Source organism: Pistacia vera, unplaced genomic scaffold (assembly GCF_008641045.1).
Source record: "Pistacia vera cultivar Batoury unplaced genomic scaffold, PisVer_v2 Contig44, whole genome shotgun sequence".
Taxonomy (NCBI): Eukaryota; Viridiplantae; Streptophyta; class Magnoliopsida; order Sapindales; family Anacardiaceae; genus Pistacia; species Pistacia vera.
In genome coordinates, this window is record NW_022196268.1 from 1,104,322 (window position 1) to 1,120,903 (window position 16,582).

The window sequence follows — 16,582 nt, forward strand, 5'->3', positions numbered from 1 at the left end:
GAATTGTGTATATAACATATAGAACAACCAATGAATTATTTCAATCTAAAAACAAAGGTACATTAATGTAAAATTAATATAGGATGATAATCTTAATGTTAATGATAACAAAATTGAAATGACAAAATGGTACTAAAAATCTTTTACCCTTCCCTTCCTCGAAGAGTCAGGATCTAACTCTTAAGCACAGCAAGGGTCGGGCCCGCACATATCTCTCACCAGTCACCATCAGTTTATCCAAGTTTCCAAATGTCTGTCTCCTTGAAACACCCCTACCTATCCCACACAAAAACCTACTACAAATCATATCCGTCCACGTCACAACCTGTAAGATCGGAATAAACCCTCAGGTGCCGTTGGATATGCTGTCACACGTACAACGCAGTCGGATACTATCCGGTATATCCTTTCGCACAAGTCTCTGCTTTAATTACAAAATTTAAACACCAATAAGATCAAACGCACAACAACTAATCACAACACTTTAAACGAATATTCCAAAGCAAATTCCCCAAACACAATTTTGTTTATCACAAACAAATCTATTTCTTTATAACTCTCTAAGATATTTCCTTTTTCTTCTATATCTCTTAAGCCCAATTAACGTTGCCAGCCTACCCCGAATATAAGTCTGTTGTGAGAAAACACTTTTAATCACCTCACTGTTTTGGTTTTAGAACTAGAAAATGGCAGGATTTGTGAGAGCAAAACGAGTCACCGATCCACTCAACGATAAGGTTAGGGCTCAAATCGTTGGTCATCAACTCAGTTATGTCAGCAGCGGAAGCGAATACTCAGCCGCCGATGATGACTCTCCGTGTTTATCAGAACTCGTTCACGATTTTCTTGAAGACGAGTTCCAGAGTGAGTCCAAGGGTTACGATTCAGATTCTGATCCAACCGACTCCGTCGCTGACTTCACAGATAAGATCGAGGACATCCTCAAAACGAGGGCAAGCAGCAATGTGGATTTATATAAGAATCTACTACAAACTCATGTCTTGAAAGCAATGGAAATGTTTTCGTGCTTGAGACTGCAAAAAAGTGTTTTCAGTCGTAAAGTCATGACCTTTCTACGCGAACTAGGCCACAATGCGGCGATCTGCAAGACGAAATGGAACTCCTCTGGCGGCCTCAACGCCGGCAACTACGAGTTCATCGATGTGGTCCAATCAAATTCGTACAAGTTGCAATACCGGTATTTCATCGACCTTGACTTCGCTTCCGAATTTGAGATCGCGAGACCGACGAATGCATACTCGAGATTGTTACAGTGTCTACCTAGGGTTTTCGTTGGCAAGAGTGAAGAGTTGAAGAGTATCGTGAAAGTGACGTGCGATGCCGCCAAAAAATCTCTCAAGGCAAGAGACCTGACGCTGCCTCCCTGGAGAAAAAACCGCTACATGCAAAACAAGTGGTTTGGTCCTTACAAACGGACCGTGAATCCAAGTCCGACTGGTTCTTTTCCTCCGCCGGTTGTGCGATCGGTAAATAACGGTGTTAAATGTAGGTGGGTTGGGTTCGACGACGGTGTAAACGGCCGTTTATTTCTCCGGTCTAGATGAATATTCGTCTTTTAGTTAATTAAATTTTTTGTAATTTTAATGAAAAAAAAAATGAGTAAAGCATAAAGCATCTGGTGTAACGCGGCAAATGCACATCGTGTACGTGACGGCGCACGATAGCTGTAAATCACGTGAAAACAAAGAGGGTTGGTTTCGTAAATAGCACGACTGAATTTGACTAAACGTGAACATTGGATGGATTTTATTATTAGTTGGGTTTGGATTAGGAGGTGAATGACCCACAAGAGTACTTAGACCATCTCCATCCATAAACACGAAATTTGTGTGGTGCAAGTTTCACGTGATGTGATTTTTGGTGTATTGGATTGTTACATCTCGCCAATTACATCAAATATTATATCAAAAGAAATTTAGAATATTTTTTTTCTTTTTATTAATAATTTTTTATATATTAATTAAATATTAAAAATGATATTTTTATTAAATAATAATTATTTTAAAAATTATAATAATTTAATAAAATTAAGTATTTATTTAATCAAAAAATATTATATTTAATATATAAAAAATATTATATTTAATATAAAATATCACAAAAAAAATGACGGACATAAAAGTAATATTTTATATTGATAATAATTAAAATTTTTAAATTAATATATTCTTCTTATAAATAATCAATTAATGTATTTCAAAAAGCATAATAAATCTCTGTACCTTTTATTTGTTTAATATCGAATAAAAAAATTTATTTACAAAATTTTTAACTTTGAGAATTAACGTTTTTATCTGATCCTCAATTGATGTATTAATATTTTGATTATTTTTTTAATTATATAATTGTTATAAATAATAATTAAATAAATATAAAGAAAAAAAAATTTATAATATATAAATAGTGTTATATACGTTAAATTTGACGTGATAAGGTTTCCTTACGCCAATTTAATGTATTGTCCGACGTTGGATTGTGAGCACATTGTTCACGGGTATTTTGATTGTGGGTAGGAGATGCCCTTACACGTAATAACATTGATAATATAATATAAGTGGTTTAAATAGTAAGGATATTCCGAAGAGAAGGATATCGATGAAGGTGACGTGGCAAGATGAGTGATGTGATTTTTCCCATTGACGTGACTTTGGACATGGCGTGATGAAACAAGACAAAAAGCGGGCGTGTAGCGTAGAAGAGTTAATGAGGGACAAAAGTGGAAAAGTAAAGGTGTTTATTGTTTAAGATAAGGCTTCGTCCTGTCAGAAAAAGACAAGATAAGACTTAAGAGTTAAGACCAAGTTGAACTATAATTAAGACATTTGTCTAATGGATAAGGGCAGTTAGATGTGACAGGTGAAGTGGTCCAATCAAAGGCCAAAGCTAAGGATGGATTGGAATTGTGTGTAGGTGGAGCACCTCTCCAGTGACGTCCTGGCCTAAGATATCAGCAGCTGGCAGTGCTATCCGCCGTATGAGGTCGAAATGTGAACACACTTACTCTTAATTTATGTTCTTTCAATACATTTTTATGTATAAAAGAACAATTATTTTTTGTTTTGAAAATATATATTAAAATAAATTTCTTGGCATATACTTTTAATATGTACGTATTCAATTCGAAGGGATAAAATAAGGTGGTAACTTTGACTCGGAATANTTTTAATTCTTTTGTTGTGAGAACTGGTTCAATTATTATGTACTTCAAATTCTTCATACTTTTTCGGGGGCTAAATTACTTTTTCTGAAATGGTTACCACTACGATCTTTTTTTCCCCCTCAATATACTGGTTTTCAATGGTTATTTGTGGAAATATGCATTCATCGTTATTGTTTTGGTGGGTCCAACAATTGTTAGTGAGCCAAATATATGTTCTTTGACAGTCTCCCTCTCAGATCCTCATTTACTTGAATTTTATTTGTTTGGTGTCTTCATCATTTATTTTTTTCAACTCTCATCTCAGTTGAGTCTGTGGAAATTCTATGGAGATATTTTCATATGTGTGATGATTACTAATCAGGTTAGCAATTGAACTTTTGAGGTTTCTTGTTAAAAAAATTAAAATAAAAAAAATGAACTTCTTAGCTTGAAGTTTAGGGTAGGGAATCAATGCTTTTTGCTGGTGGGCAAAAGCCAGATTGTCAGTTTCAGAGCTAGACAAGGCATGTGAAGTTGTCAAATGCGTGACCTTTTTAGGCTAGAAAGCTAGGAACATGAAAGGTTAAGAAGTACAAAAGCTAGGAACTTGACTGAGATTGTAATAATCTTCCTGTTTGGCATTAGATGTTTTAATGTTAGCTCAATAGCTTTTATCTTCTCAGAATTTTGTGAGATAGAATTCGCCTTGTGCATCACTGTTAGGATCTCACATTAGAAGGGAAACGGGTGGGCATGTGGGTTATAAATGGCTTGGGCATCCTTCCTTGGCAAGCCGGTTTTCCAAGGAGAGTTCTACCCAAGCCCATGAAAGACCCATGGCCCAGCCCAATTGTTGAGTTGTTGGAGTGGGTTCGTATCAAATGGTATTAGAGTATGATCCTACGCCCATGTAGACGTCGCCTATGTGGCAGGCTGACCTTGGGCTTGGGTTGCTACCTCGAGAAAGGGCGTGGAGGCTCGAGGGAAAGGGAATCCGTGTAGTCACCCAAGGGGTAAAGAGGCCAACGGGGGTAAAGAGGCTGACGTGGACATCAGTTACTGAAGCGTGGCGGAATGTGAGGATCCCACATTGAAAGGGAAAAGGGTGGGCATGTGGGTTATAAAGGGCTTGGGCACCCTCCCTTAGCAAGCCGGTTTTCCAAGGAGAGTTCTACTCAAGCCCTTGAAAGACCCATGGCCCAGCCCAATTGTTGAGTTGTTGAAGTGGGTTCCTATCAATCACTTTGGGATTTACAATTTTTTTCCCTTTTCTTTTCAAAACTTTCAAATATAAACCAAACTTCCAAATTCTAGTGTTACCGGATCTGAACCCAAGACTTCTTCTGCAAGCCAAGAGATCCAACTGACTGAACTAACTAATACCTGCATAAGCTTTGATTACATAGGATTTCTATTTTATTGGTGATATTGTATAAGCAAATTTCTTTTCTGACCATGGTGAAATTGATGTACATTATGGGTCATAGACAAGTGTTTTTGGCTTGTCTTTGTACAGGGTGTATTCCCTCAGGATTTTGTCTTCACTGTGGTCTTTTGGTCCACATTAGCATCTTCGTCATTGAATCATTTTCGTTATGTTCATTTTGGGAAAAACAGTTTCAATCTTCTATGATGGTTGAGGGAAACTGCTTATTGCTTAAACTTAGTTTCAGGAGTTTGTTGTTGACTTGCTCTTTGTTATATCTGCTCTTAACTGCATACATTGATTGCTGTTTGAATCTAGTACTTTGTAGTATGACGCTTTTGGGGGTTGGCAGCTCCTCAGGTGTCTAGCTCTTTTGTTACTTCATTATGTCCCAAGGAACAAATTCAATTTGGTGTTGAGGAAGCTTGTTTCAGTTGGAGGATATGTAAACAGGGATTCAAACTTGTGATGCTTTTAAATTAAGCATTATAGTGATTCATTGACGTTCCCTGTGGTTAGATTAATTTATATACCTCTTACCATCTCTAACTCTTCCTGGGGTTCTTGCTACCCTTGTTTACCACAAAGTTATTGCACCATTCTCTTTATGTCATTAGCTTTTGAATGCCAGAGCAAGTTGTGATAGGAGATGGCTGATTGACTGGATGTGGGGTTGCATCAATTTCGTAAAGATGGAGAACAGTTCCAATTAAAGTGCCTGGCAACATTACAAATACATAGTGACACACTTTTAGCTTTCTATTTGAATATCAATGATCTACTTTTGCATGACTCATTCTCTTTTTCGGTCGCCTGCCCAGTATGTCACTGAATTAATGGTATTTCCTGTGAAAATGGTTATAGATGTGTTTGTTTGCTTGATGAACATAATTTCAATCCGTAGGTTGTAAATATTTGGACTCATGTACTAACTAGTTAAGTGCTTGTTCTATTAAAGCAATTGATCCGTGGGAGCAGTTGTGATCAGGACTCAGCAAGTGTAAGATGCTTATATGATATTTATTAGAGGCTGTTGAGTGTTCCACATTCTTGTATTGTGCTGCAAAAGTTACATTTGTCGATTTTCTGTCATGAGGCATATATAAAAGGATAACTTGTTGGATTTGGACCCAGTTGCTTACTAGTCTGGAACTTGTTCTCTAGATGCAATTTATTATTCAGAACAGTTATAGTCAGGACTCGGCAAATCTAAGATATTCAGTTTTCTCCGGATATTTATCTAAGGTTGTTGTAAGATTTGGGCCCAATTACTTACTGGTTAGGAACTTGTTGTGTAAAAGCAATTTATAATTTGGAACAGTTATAACCAGGACTCAGCAAGTGATACACAGTTTTCTTCTAATATTATCAAGTGCTGTTGTCTATTTTACCATTGTCTTCTTTAGTTGAGAACCTAGTATTTGTTGCACAAATTAGGTCCTGCACTATCTGTCATGAGGTATCTATGATAGGATAACTGTAGGTTTGAAAGTAGACCTACTTATAGATGCAGTGCACACACTGAAGAGATATTTATAAAGAAAAACAAAAAGCATGTTTAAAAGGATAACATGTTTGGACTTTTGGGTGTGCACTTCTGTTGTCCAAAAAGAAACTTATTAGGAATATTATAAGTTATTGTGGTTGTTTTGCTTGGGTGAGTGCTACAATTTTGCTAGTATTGTGCAACATTGTAACTTGGAACACTCTAAGTAAAAGGGTCTTTGTTACTCTATATATTTTATATGCCCATAGTGGATGAATAGGACACATCATTATGAATTTTGACATCTATATATTTTATATGCCCATAGTGGATGAATAGGACACATCATTATGAATTTTGACATTTTTCTCTACTTCTAGTTTTAGAACAGACTTGCGTGTTGCGTAGTTTCCTTCACTTTCTATTACATTCTTTGTGCCTATCATAGTTGCAAACTAAGAAAATCAAAAGAGGATATTAGATTCTTGATATCCGCTTTTTCTATATTCTTTTTCCCTGTATTTTTTTCCCCCTAAATTACTTGATTTTCCCTTCATGTAAATCTATTTCTCCTCCTTTTTCCTCATTTTGTGTTTTAGAGGATTGTACTTTGCTAGGGTGGCTCCTGATTTTGTTTACTAATTACCACCAACAGATAGCATCCTGTTTGAAGCAATTGTACTTTTATAATTTTGAATATTCTTAGCTCTAAGACCAATGACTTGAGCCCTGGACATGACTTTTCCTGCCTTCCTCCCAGTAGTATATGTGAGGTTGATTTTAGTTTTACTGATATGGGTTCCTGCTTTTCTTGGCCTTGTTATGATTGGGAATTCCTAAGAATGATATAAACCGGAGACGGATTACTAAGCAAAAAGTAACTTTTAATATTATCAATTCAATAAATCTCTAAATTTTTAGATAATGATAAATGAATGTTAAGAATTTGTACCACATTACAATATCTGTGCTTGAACTTGTCTTATTTTCTTGGCATGATCTGCGTACTGTCTTTACACAAATTTCTATTGACATAGCGAGACTGTTTTGTTTCGACTTTGATCCTTTTAGATGCCGAGATAGTTTGGTGCCAGGATGAGCCAATGAACATGGGTGCATACAGCTATATTGCACCTCGTCTTGGCACTGCCATGAAATCACTGAGCAGAGGAACTGTAGAGGACATCAAATATGTCGGCCGTGCTCCTTCAGCTGCCACAGCCACTGGTTTCTATCAAGTTCATGGGAAGGAACAGACCGAGCTTGTGCAGAAGGCCATTCAACCTGAACCAATCAACCAGCCTCTCTAAAGTTCTAAACCCTTGAAACCAGTATAAGAAGATTAATGATTTGCTCCAAGAATAACTCATGGAATCTGAAAATTTTTATTTCCATTTCTTCTGTTGTTTGATGATGTTTGTCGTTAATTCTGTTATCTTCAAAAACACCAGGGAAATCATACAAAAACTGAATTTCAATACCAATATGATATTTATGCACTACTTTTGTAGTGTTTTTGACTGTAATAATGTTGTCTTCCTTTGAGTACTGGATGGATAGACCTGTAATTAAATTTCAGTTTCTTTTTCTCTCACTCTTATCTCTTGAAAGTATTTTTGCTTTCTTCTCCCTTCAATTTTTCCGATAAATTTTAATTGTGATAATAAATTTTAATTGTGATAATGATGGAGAGAAACAGGGGGGAAAGGAGAAAATGAAACGTAAAGAACTGGATTTGTACAAACTTATTTGTGGCTGGAGCACTTTTTATTACTTGTAATATAAAAATAAAATATTGATAAAATTTCATTTACATATATATATTAGTGTAATAATATTACACATTTTAAAATATATTTAGTGATGATTTTTTGCATGTGTTCTTGCTCGTAAATAATAGGATTATTTAATAAATAATAAGCCAATAAGGTGACACTATAGAAGATATTCTATATAATTTCATAATCAATAACACTACGGACACCGAATTTTTTACATCGAATTTTTGTACCGGCCGACGTGGATACTATCTTTCCTATTCATTATTAATAACAATATAACAAAGTTAGGATAAAGGGATACTTTTGATAAATTTCTAAAATTTTGGGAGTCCATTTGATAAAACAAAGGGATATCAGTGACACATTTTTTAAACTTTTAGGGTCTATTTGAAATAAAAGCAAAAATTAAGATACTCCAAATGTCATAACACCTATCTTTCTCATCCATCATTACCAAGAATAGGCGGGATTGCCTTACTGGAATCGACAAGACGTGCAGATTTCTTTACAAATTTGTGGGATATTTTCATTTTATACTTAACACAAATATATTCAACAAAACATGTATATTTCTTTATGATCCAGAACTCTTCATTAATTAATTTGTTATATTGTCGCCATTTTTTCCCTGCAACTATTTCTGGGTTCCTGAGATTCGTGATTGCTTAGAAGCACTTCTTAAATCAAGGAAACTGAAAACGATCACCTGATTTTGATTGCAATCATAATACAAATTCAACTCTTACACAGAAAAGTAANTGTGTGTGTGTGTGTGTGTGTGTGTGTGTGTGTGTGTGTGTGTGTGTGTGTGTGTGTGTGTGTGCACACACACACTCACATATATATATATATATATCCTTCAACTCCTCACCAACGGGTTGCAAGGGGAGGAGATGGTCTGAGACAAGCAGTTCAAATTCAACCCAACTAGGACTGCCAAGGAGCATAGCCACTCGACCTGAGGGAGAAAAGCGAACCAGATTCAGGAATCAAGATGAGCCTTTATGGAAGTAGCGGCTATCTATATATAGAGTAATACTAGCCTTACTAAGAGGCATACAAAGAGTCATACAAAGAGTCAAATCCAGCCCTTGAAATTCATGATTGCCTCTTTCTCTCTCTCTTTTTCCCTTCTTTCAAGGGCTGGATTTGGCTCTTTGTATGCCTCTTTGTAAGGATATATATATATATACACACACACACACATGCACGCCGCCTTTAGTGCACGGCCTCAGAATAAGAAAGAAGAATTTGTACAGTCTGTAAGAAGTGCATGTGAATGAGGACTGTACCCAAGAAAGAATTTGAGAATACACTCACATGGCCAAGGTTCCGAATCCATGCCTTAACCGAGTCCGATCAGCAAAGAAAGAAAGAATAGAAAAGAAGAGAAACAGAAAACAGAAAACAGAAAAATAGAAAAATAGAAAAAAGAAAAAGAAAAAAGAAAACAGAAAAGAAAATGCATTGTATAGAAAAGTTTATGCATCCGTGCATATGCATCATGCCATTTCTACTATCCCGAGTTAGTTTCCCTATTTGTGCTTACATAACGGTAAGTGAGAAACTAGAATCGTAGATAACAGAGAAGAATAGAGAAGCTTGGTGTAAGGAAAGAAAATTCAGAATCTGAGTAACGAAGAAGGAATAGAAGTGTTGTGGGTTTACTTACTGAGCAATTAGTGCTCACCCCGTTGATTTCACTATTTTGCAAGTAGTAGATGAGATGCGGTCGGATGGGACGTCAAGTAGCAGGGGAGAAAGGCAACACTGTTGGACTATATTTTTGAGTTTATTTTTGTGACTATGGTACTTGATATAGAGATTTGTATATAAAAGTAATGCTATTTTCGGGTCCACTACCCTATACTTATATCCATATATGTTTTTCTATGATATATTTAGTGAGTTTTCATTTTATACCTCCCAAGTATACTAGCTAGAAAGAATATTACATTTTTGGTGTAATATTTAGTGAGACCTACATCGTCTACCATACAGAGCTTCATAAGGAGCCATCTTAATTGTAGACTGGTAATTGTTATTATAAGCAAATTCCACCAAGGGTAACATCTCATGCCAAGTCATTTTATAATACATACAACATGCTCTCAACATGTCCTCAAGTACCTGATTTGTTCTCTCAGTTTGGCCATCCGTCTGAGGGTGGTATGCTGTGCTAAATGCTAACTTGGTACCCAAGTTTCTCTACAAACTAGTCTAGAAAACTGAAACAAATCTGGAATCTCTATCTGATACTACGGTCTTGGGCACCCCATGGAGTCTAACTATCTCCCTGATATAAATCTGGGCCAACTGATCTAATGTAGTACTATCCTTTATAAGCCGGGGGGGGGGGGGGGGGGGGGGGTAGTAGAATTGTAACGCCCACAATCAAGGACGTAGCTTTATTTATGCCCTAATACCCTAGTTGAATTTTGTTAAAGTTATCTTGGACAAGTGTTAAGGAAATTCTTTAAAAGGTTAGTAGGGGTAAAATGTTCTTTTCACTCATAATCAGTTGAAAAAGTGGGGAGTGAAAAGAAGTAGAATAACATGGAGAAGTTAATAAAATGAGGGCATTTTTGTATTGACTAAGGGACATAGATGAAATTTTTAGAAAGTGTAGGGTAAAATGGGAAACTAATATATATAATATATATTTATGTAATAAGAGTTCAAGAGAGAAACCCTAGCCATCTATCCATAGTTCACGCCACCTTCACCCTAAATTCTCTCAATTTCTTCACTCAATTTTCAAGGAAATTCATAGGATTTTAGTTCAATTTTGATAGATTTTCAATCCTAAACATCCAAAGGTAAGATTCTTGTACCAAGATGTGAGATTAAATTTTACAGTTTTGAATTCTTATGGTTTTGTATGCTTAGGGTTTTAGAGGAAAGAGAATTCTACCAAAGAGAGATTATAGTGTTGCAGTTGCTCAAATTCAAGGTAAGTAAATCCAACTTTAGCTTTGATTAGATAAATACTTGTGTAGAGAAATTTTTATATGTTGTATGTGTGTTTGGATGATGAGAATTATGGATTGAAAATTGAGATTGTTTGATATGTGAATTTCATGGCCATGAGAAGTAATTTATTATATGTGATGAGAAGTAATTTATTAGTATGTGATGAGAGTTGATTTATTAGTATGTGATGAGAATTGATTTATTGGTATGTGATGAGAAGTGATGTATTTGTATGTGTTGAGTTGATGGGATTTTGGATGAAAAATGAAAGAATGGATGTGGAAAGGTGGAGGATGAAATTCGACTAGGTTGATTGTTGGCTTTAGGGAGTTTTTTGCTACAATTTTGGTGACTTGAGAGATATGTGGAGGTGTAACCAATTTAGGGTTTGTATGTGCATGTACTGTGTTTGATGAAATGTCAAAGAAAGTGCAATACATGAGTATGTTGGATTATTACTTTGTTATGGAAATGTTGTTGGTAGAAAATACTAGTTCCATAATGATATCTTTATATGCCATAATGCATTCTTACATTTGAGCATTTTCATTTAGAAAGAATAGCAAAGAATGAGCATATTTACATGCACATATACATGTATGAGAACATTAAAGAATAAAGAGAAAGAAAGAAAAGCAATTAAATGTAGAATTATTGTTTTAAGAAATATAATTAAAGAACAATTCAAATCTGAAATTTTACTTAAGGCTTACTGTGCATTACTGGTACCCACCTTTAGTGAACGGCCTCAGAATAAGAAAGAAGAATTTGTATAGTCCGTAAGAAGTGCATGTGGATAAGGACTGTACCCAAGAAAGAATTTGAGAATACACTCACACGGCCAAGGTTCCGAATCCATGCCTCAGCTGAGTCCGATCGGCAAAGAAAGAATAGAATAGAAAGAAAGAAAGAATAGAAAAGAAAAGAAAAGAAAATAAAAGAAAAGAAGAGAAAGAAAGAAATAAGAGAAAAGAAGAGAAACAGAAAAGAGAAAATTGAAATAGAAAAAGAAAGAAAAATAGAAAAAGAAAGAAAACAGAAAATAGAAAAACAGAAAAGAAAATGCATTGCATAGAAAAAATTTATGCATCTGTGCATATGCATCATGCCATTTCTACTATCTTGAGTTAGTTTTCCTATTTGTGCTTACATATCGGTAAGTAAGAAGAATAGAGAAGCTTGGTGTAAGGAAAGCAAATTCAGAATCTGAGTAACGGAGAAAGAATAGAAGTGTTGTGGGTTTACTTACTGAGCAATTAGAGTTCACCCTGTTGATTTCACTGTTTTTGCAGGTAATAGATGAGAGGCGGTCGGATAGGATGTCAAGTAGCGGAGGAGAAAGGCAACACAGTCGGACTATATTTTTGAGTTTATTTTTGTGACTATGGTACTTGATATAGAGATTTGTATATAAAAGTAATGCTATTTTTGCGCCCACTACCTTATACATATATCCATATATGTTTTTCTATGATATATTTAGTGAGTTTTCATTTCATACCTCCCAAGTATACTAGCTAGAAAGAATATTACACGCACACACACACACACACACATATATACACATATATATAAATCAAGCAAAAGTAATGTGTGTGTGGGAGTTTTTCTTTTTATAAGGCTTACTGTTCATTACTGTAGAATTTGCAAAAGTAAATGAATGATGTGTATACATATACATATATATACATATATATAACTGGTACAAGTCTATATTCCATTCATGACAACACTGATCATCAAATAGCAAATATTGATCCTAATGTAAACATATATATGTGTATATATATATGTTTACAAAATTAAAAATTATTGTTTAAATTTCTTGAGTGTGAACAAGTATTTTAAAAATTACATAAATTAATGAAATTTATTAACACTCAAGAAATTAACAACAATACATTTTCAAGTATTTCAAAAGAGGAATGTAACATAAATCAAGTATTTCAAAAGTAAATGAATGATAACAAGTATTGAAAAAAGTATGAAAAGTAATAATGAGATGAATAGTAAAAGTAATGATGAAATGGAAATATTGAAAGAAACTTACAACTACGGAAAACATGATGAAGAAACGTTTTTATTGCTTGATGACTTTTAAAAAAAAAATATTTTACATAACTGCTACAAGTCTAATAAAAATTCTTGTTATCATTTATAAACAGTAAACTGCTATAGTAAAAGCGAACGATGATTAATAGTGACTGTAAACAGTAATTTTGAACAGTGTTCTGCTATAGTAACTACGGTAATGGATGTTAATTTATGCAATTTTTAACATAAATCAAGTATTTCAAAAGTAAGTGTTATCACAAAATCAAAAGAATTTTTTCAATACTTGTTATCATTCATTTTTGTTTTTAAAGGGTCATACATACATACATACATACATACATACATACATACATACATATATATATATATATCTTGAGGGGTTTTGGCATTGAGCCAACTCAGCCAGAAGTTTTGATTTTTGCATCAAAAATATTGATTGTTGTTGAGGTTGACATAAATGAGGGTGTTGAGAAATCCATATTTGCACGGCTGGTGGGCTAACATTTTGGATGGAAAAGCTAAGCCACCATTTAATAAAGAATTTTCTTTGTAACTCTCTGAATTATGGAGGAGGAGGTGTAGTGATATAAAATTGCCAACTCATTATCCAAGCAATTAAGAAATTGCTAAAAAATGCTAGCAAATGTTCTTCATTGTTATTGAATTTTTTGGCGAATAATTGAAATCCTTCCCAAACTGAAGGCGGGAGAATTTTTTCATTGAGGAATGTAACATCAATCAAGTATTTCAAAAGTAGATGCTTAAGAATTGGTGGGACTTGATATCTAAAAGGAACATTGATTTTTCTAATTTCCACCAATTTTAAAGCAGGATCGTAAAAATCTTGAGGAATGTAACAATAATCAAGTATTTCAAAAGTAAATGAATTATATATATATTTACACACACATATATATGTATATATATACACATATATATGTACACACACACACACACACACACACACACACACATATATATGTGTGTGTGTGTGTGTGTGTGTGTGTGTGTGTGTGTGTATACATATATATGTGTATATAACATATATACACATACACATATACATGTTTATATATACACATATATATGTACACACACACACACACACACACACACACACACACACACACACACACACACATATATATATATATATATATACATTCCCATTTTGCCCTTGCACTTTTATGATAATTCCAATTATGTCATATGCGTATTTACCTATATACCCTCACTTTTCAATGGATTTAACACATGTTCTTGGTCATTTTCACTCCCCATTTTTTCATCTAGTTGTGAGTGAAAAGACCATTTTACCCTTATTCTTTAATTTCTTTTTATTACTTTACAAACACGTATTTATCTCGGCATCACATCACGTTTATTGTTTATAACCTTTCTACCACTATATTCTCATGGCTAGCACACTTAATACATTATATTTATCATACTTACTTTTCACTTGAACATGTGATTCTGTGTGAAATTACCATTTTGCCCTATCGCTAAGTTTCCTTGCTATTTTTCATGTTTCTAATTTCTGTTTTTTCTAGTATGTATCTAATTTATGTTCTTTTCTTGTACATCTCTATTTTCTTTTCTATTCTCATAGGCTTCTATTTTCTTTTCTTCTCTATTCTCATGGGTTTCTATTTTCTTTTCTTGGCTATTCTCATGGGCTTCTATTTTCTTTTCTTGGCTAGTCAGATACGTAATAATAAAATAAACTCTTTAATCTATGCATAAATGCATAAAATGCAATGCACATAAAATGTCTAATGCATATGCAAATGGTCATGTTTGTATTCTTCCTAAGAATTCTTTTCTAATTCTTTTCTTTTCTTTTTGAAATTCTTTCTATTTTTTATTTCTTATTCTATTTTTCTTTCTTTCTGAAATTCTTTCCGTTTTCTATTTCTTATTCTATTTTTCTTTCTTTCTGAAATTCTTTCCGTTTTCTATTTCTTATTCTATTTTTTCTTTCTTTCTAAAATTCTTTCTGTATTCTGTTTTGGTTTGCCGATCAGACTAGGTTGAGGCATGGATTTGGAACCCTGGCCGTGTGAGCGTATTCTAAAATTCTTTCTGGATATAGTCCTTATCTACATGCACTTCTAGCGGACTGTACAATTCTGTTTTCTATTCTGAGGCCGCTCACTGATGGTGACATGCATGTGGGAAACTTTTGCATCTCTGTTGCTACTAACTAATGCAGCGAATGCTCATAGGTTCCCCATCGCAACAATCCTCTGAAAACATGCTCTGTAAATCTACAAAATAACTAGCTAGACATTTTCCAATAATTTTAAAATTTCTGAAATATATGCTATGCTATGTCATGCATTTATATGTTGTTTATGCATGATCCCAAAATACATGTTTGACTCTAGCATGTATTCTATTAATTCTAAGGCTTTTATTTCTATACTTTTCTGGAAAACCCAAAGTTCTATTCTAGTAACACGCTTAACTTAAACATTTTCTATTTTATTTTTTATTTCTGAATTCTACGCATCGTGTGTACGCACGCGATTCTATAATTTCTACATAATTATGTAATTCTTCAATTCTATCATGCTAAGAAAAATGTACACGTACACAATTACATTACCCTCACAACTTCTACTCTTCTATAAATCTATCAATGAGATATTAAAATGGCACAATTCAGTTAGAGAATGAATTCTACATTTTGGGCAATCTAATTTCTTCTATAAAAAGCTATGCCGTTTTTCTATTCTGAGGCCGCTCATTGATGGCGGCGTGCATGTGGGAAACTTTTGCATCTATGTCACTACTAACTAACGCAGTGAATGCTCATAGGTTCCCCATCGCAACAGCCCTTTGAAAACATGCTCTGTAAATCTACAAAATAACTAGCTAGACATTTTCCAATAATTTTAAATTTCTGAAATATATGCTATGCTATGTCATGCATTTATATGCTGTCTATGCATGATCCCAAAATACGTGTCTGACTCTAGCATGTATTCTATTAATTCTAAGGGTCTGCTTGGGAGTTTTTTTTTCACTAGTTTTGGGGGGTTTTTAATTGGACTGGTTTTGAGGTGTTTAAAAACCCCCACTTGCTAGATTTTTAATAGGCTGGTTTTGACTGGTTTAAAAACCCCCCAAAACCAGTGTAATGTATTTTTGAGGGGTTTATAAAACACCCAAAACCGAGGTGTTTTGGCTAATTTAAAACTTTTATCCCAAAAAAACCCCTTTCCACTCCCTTTGTTGCACGCAAATCTCTCGCTGCTGTTGACTTCTCTCTAGCACACAAATCTCTTGCTACTGCACACGAAGTGTGTTAGAGTAGGTACCCTAGAGCCAATCAATTATTGTGGAATTGACTCTTTGTAATAATGTTCATTAATCAATAAAAGACATTTTATACTATATCGCGTAAATCATTATTATTGCAATATGTATTGATATATGTCCTTAGAATGGTAAAACTGTGACGAGGGTATCAAGTGTTTCAAATCTTGATAGTGAGAACCCTATGAGCACATATGGTGGCCATTCTAGAAACGTCCGTAGCCCCAGTATTATTCTGAAGTAAGGGCACAGATAATATGGTAAGGCTATCATAGTGTTGAACGACCCTATCAAAAGGTAGTGACTGATCTCACTTGTCAAGGTTGTTTGGTGACAATCTGGTGCAACACATGGGTGCTTGCTATAGGCTAATACAT

The 16,582-nt window shown here is 34.3% G+C and overlaps 1 protein-coding gene across 1 annotated transcript; it reads left to right on the forward strand.

Annotated features, from left to right (window-relative positions):
* The first annotated feature begins 284 nt into the window (after positions 1-284).
* LOC116144255 lies at positions 285-1,565 on the forward strand. The gene has a single exon (XM_031429716.1). It carries the CDS (start codon positions 687-689, stop codon positions 1,563-1,565), a length of 879 nt encoding a protein of 292 aa, XP_031285576.1. The 5' UTR covers positions 285-686.
* Positions 1,566-16,582: the final 15,017 nt, after the last annotated feature.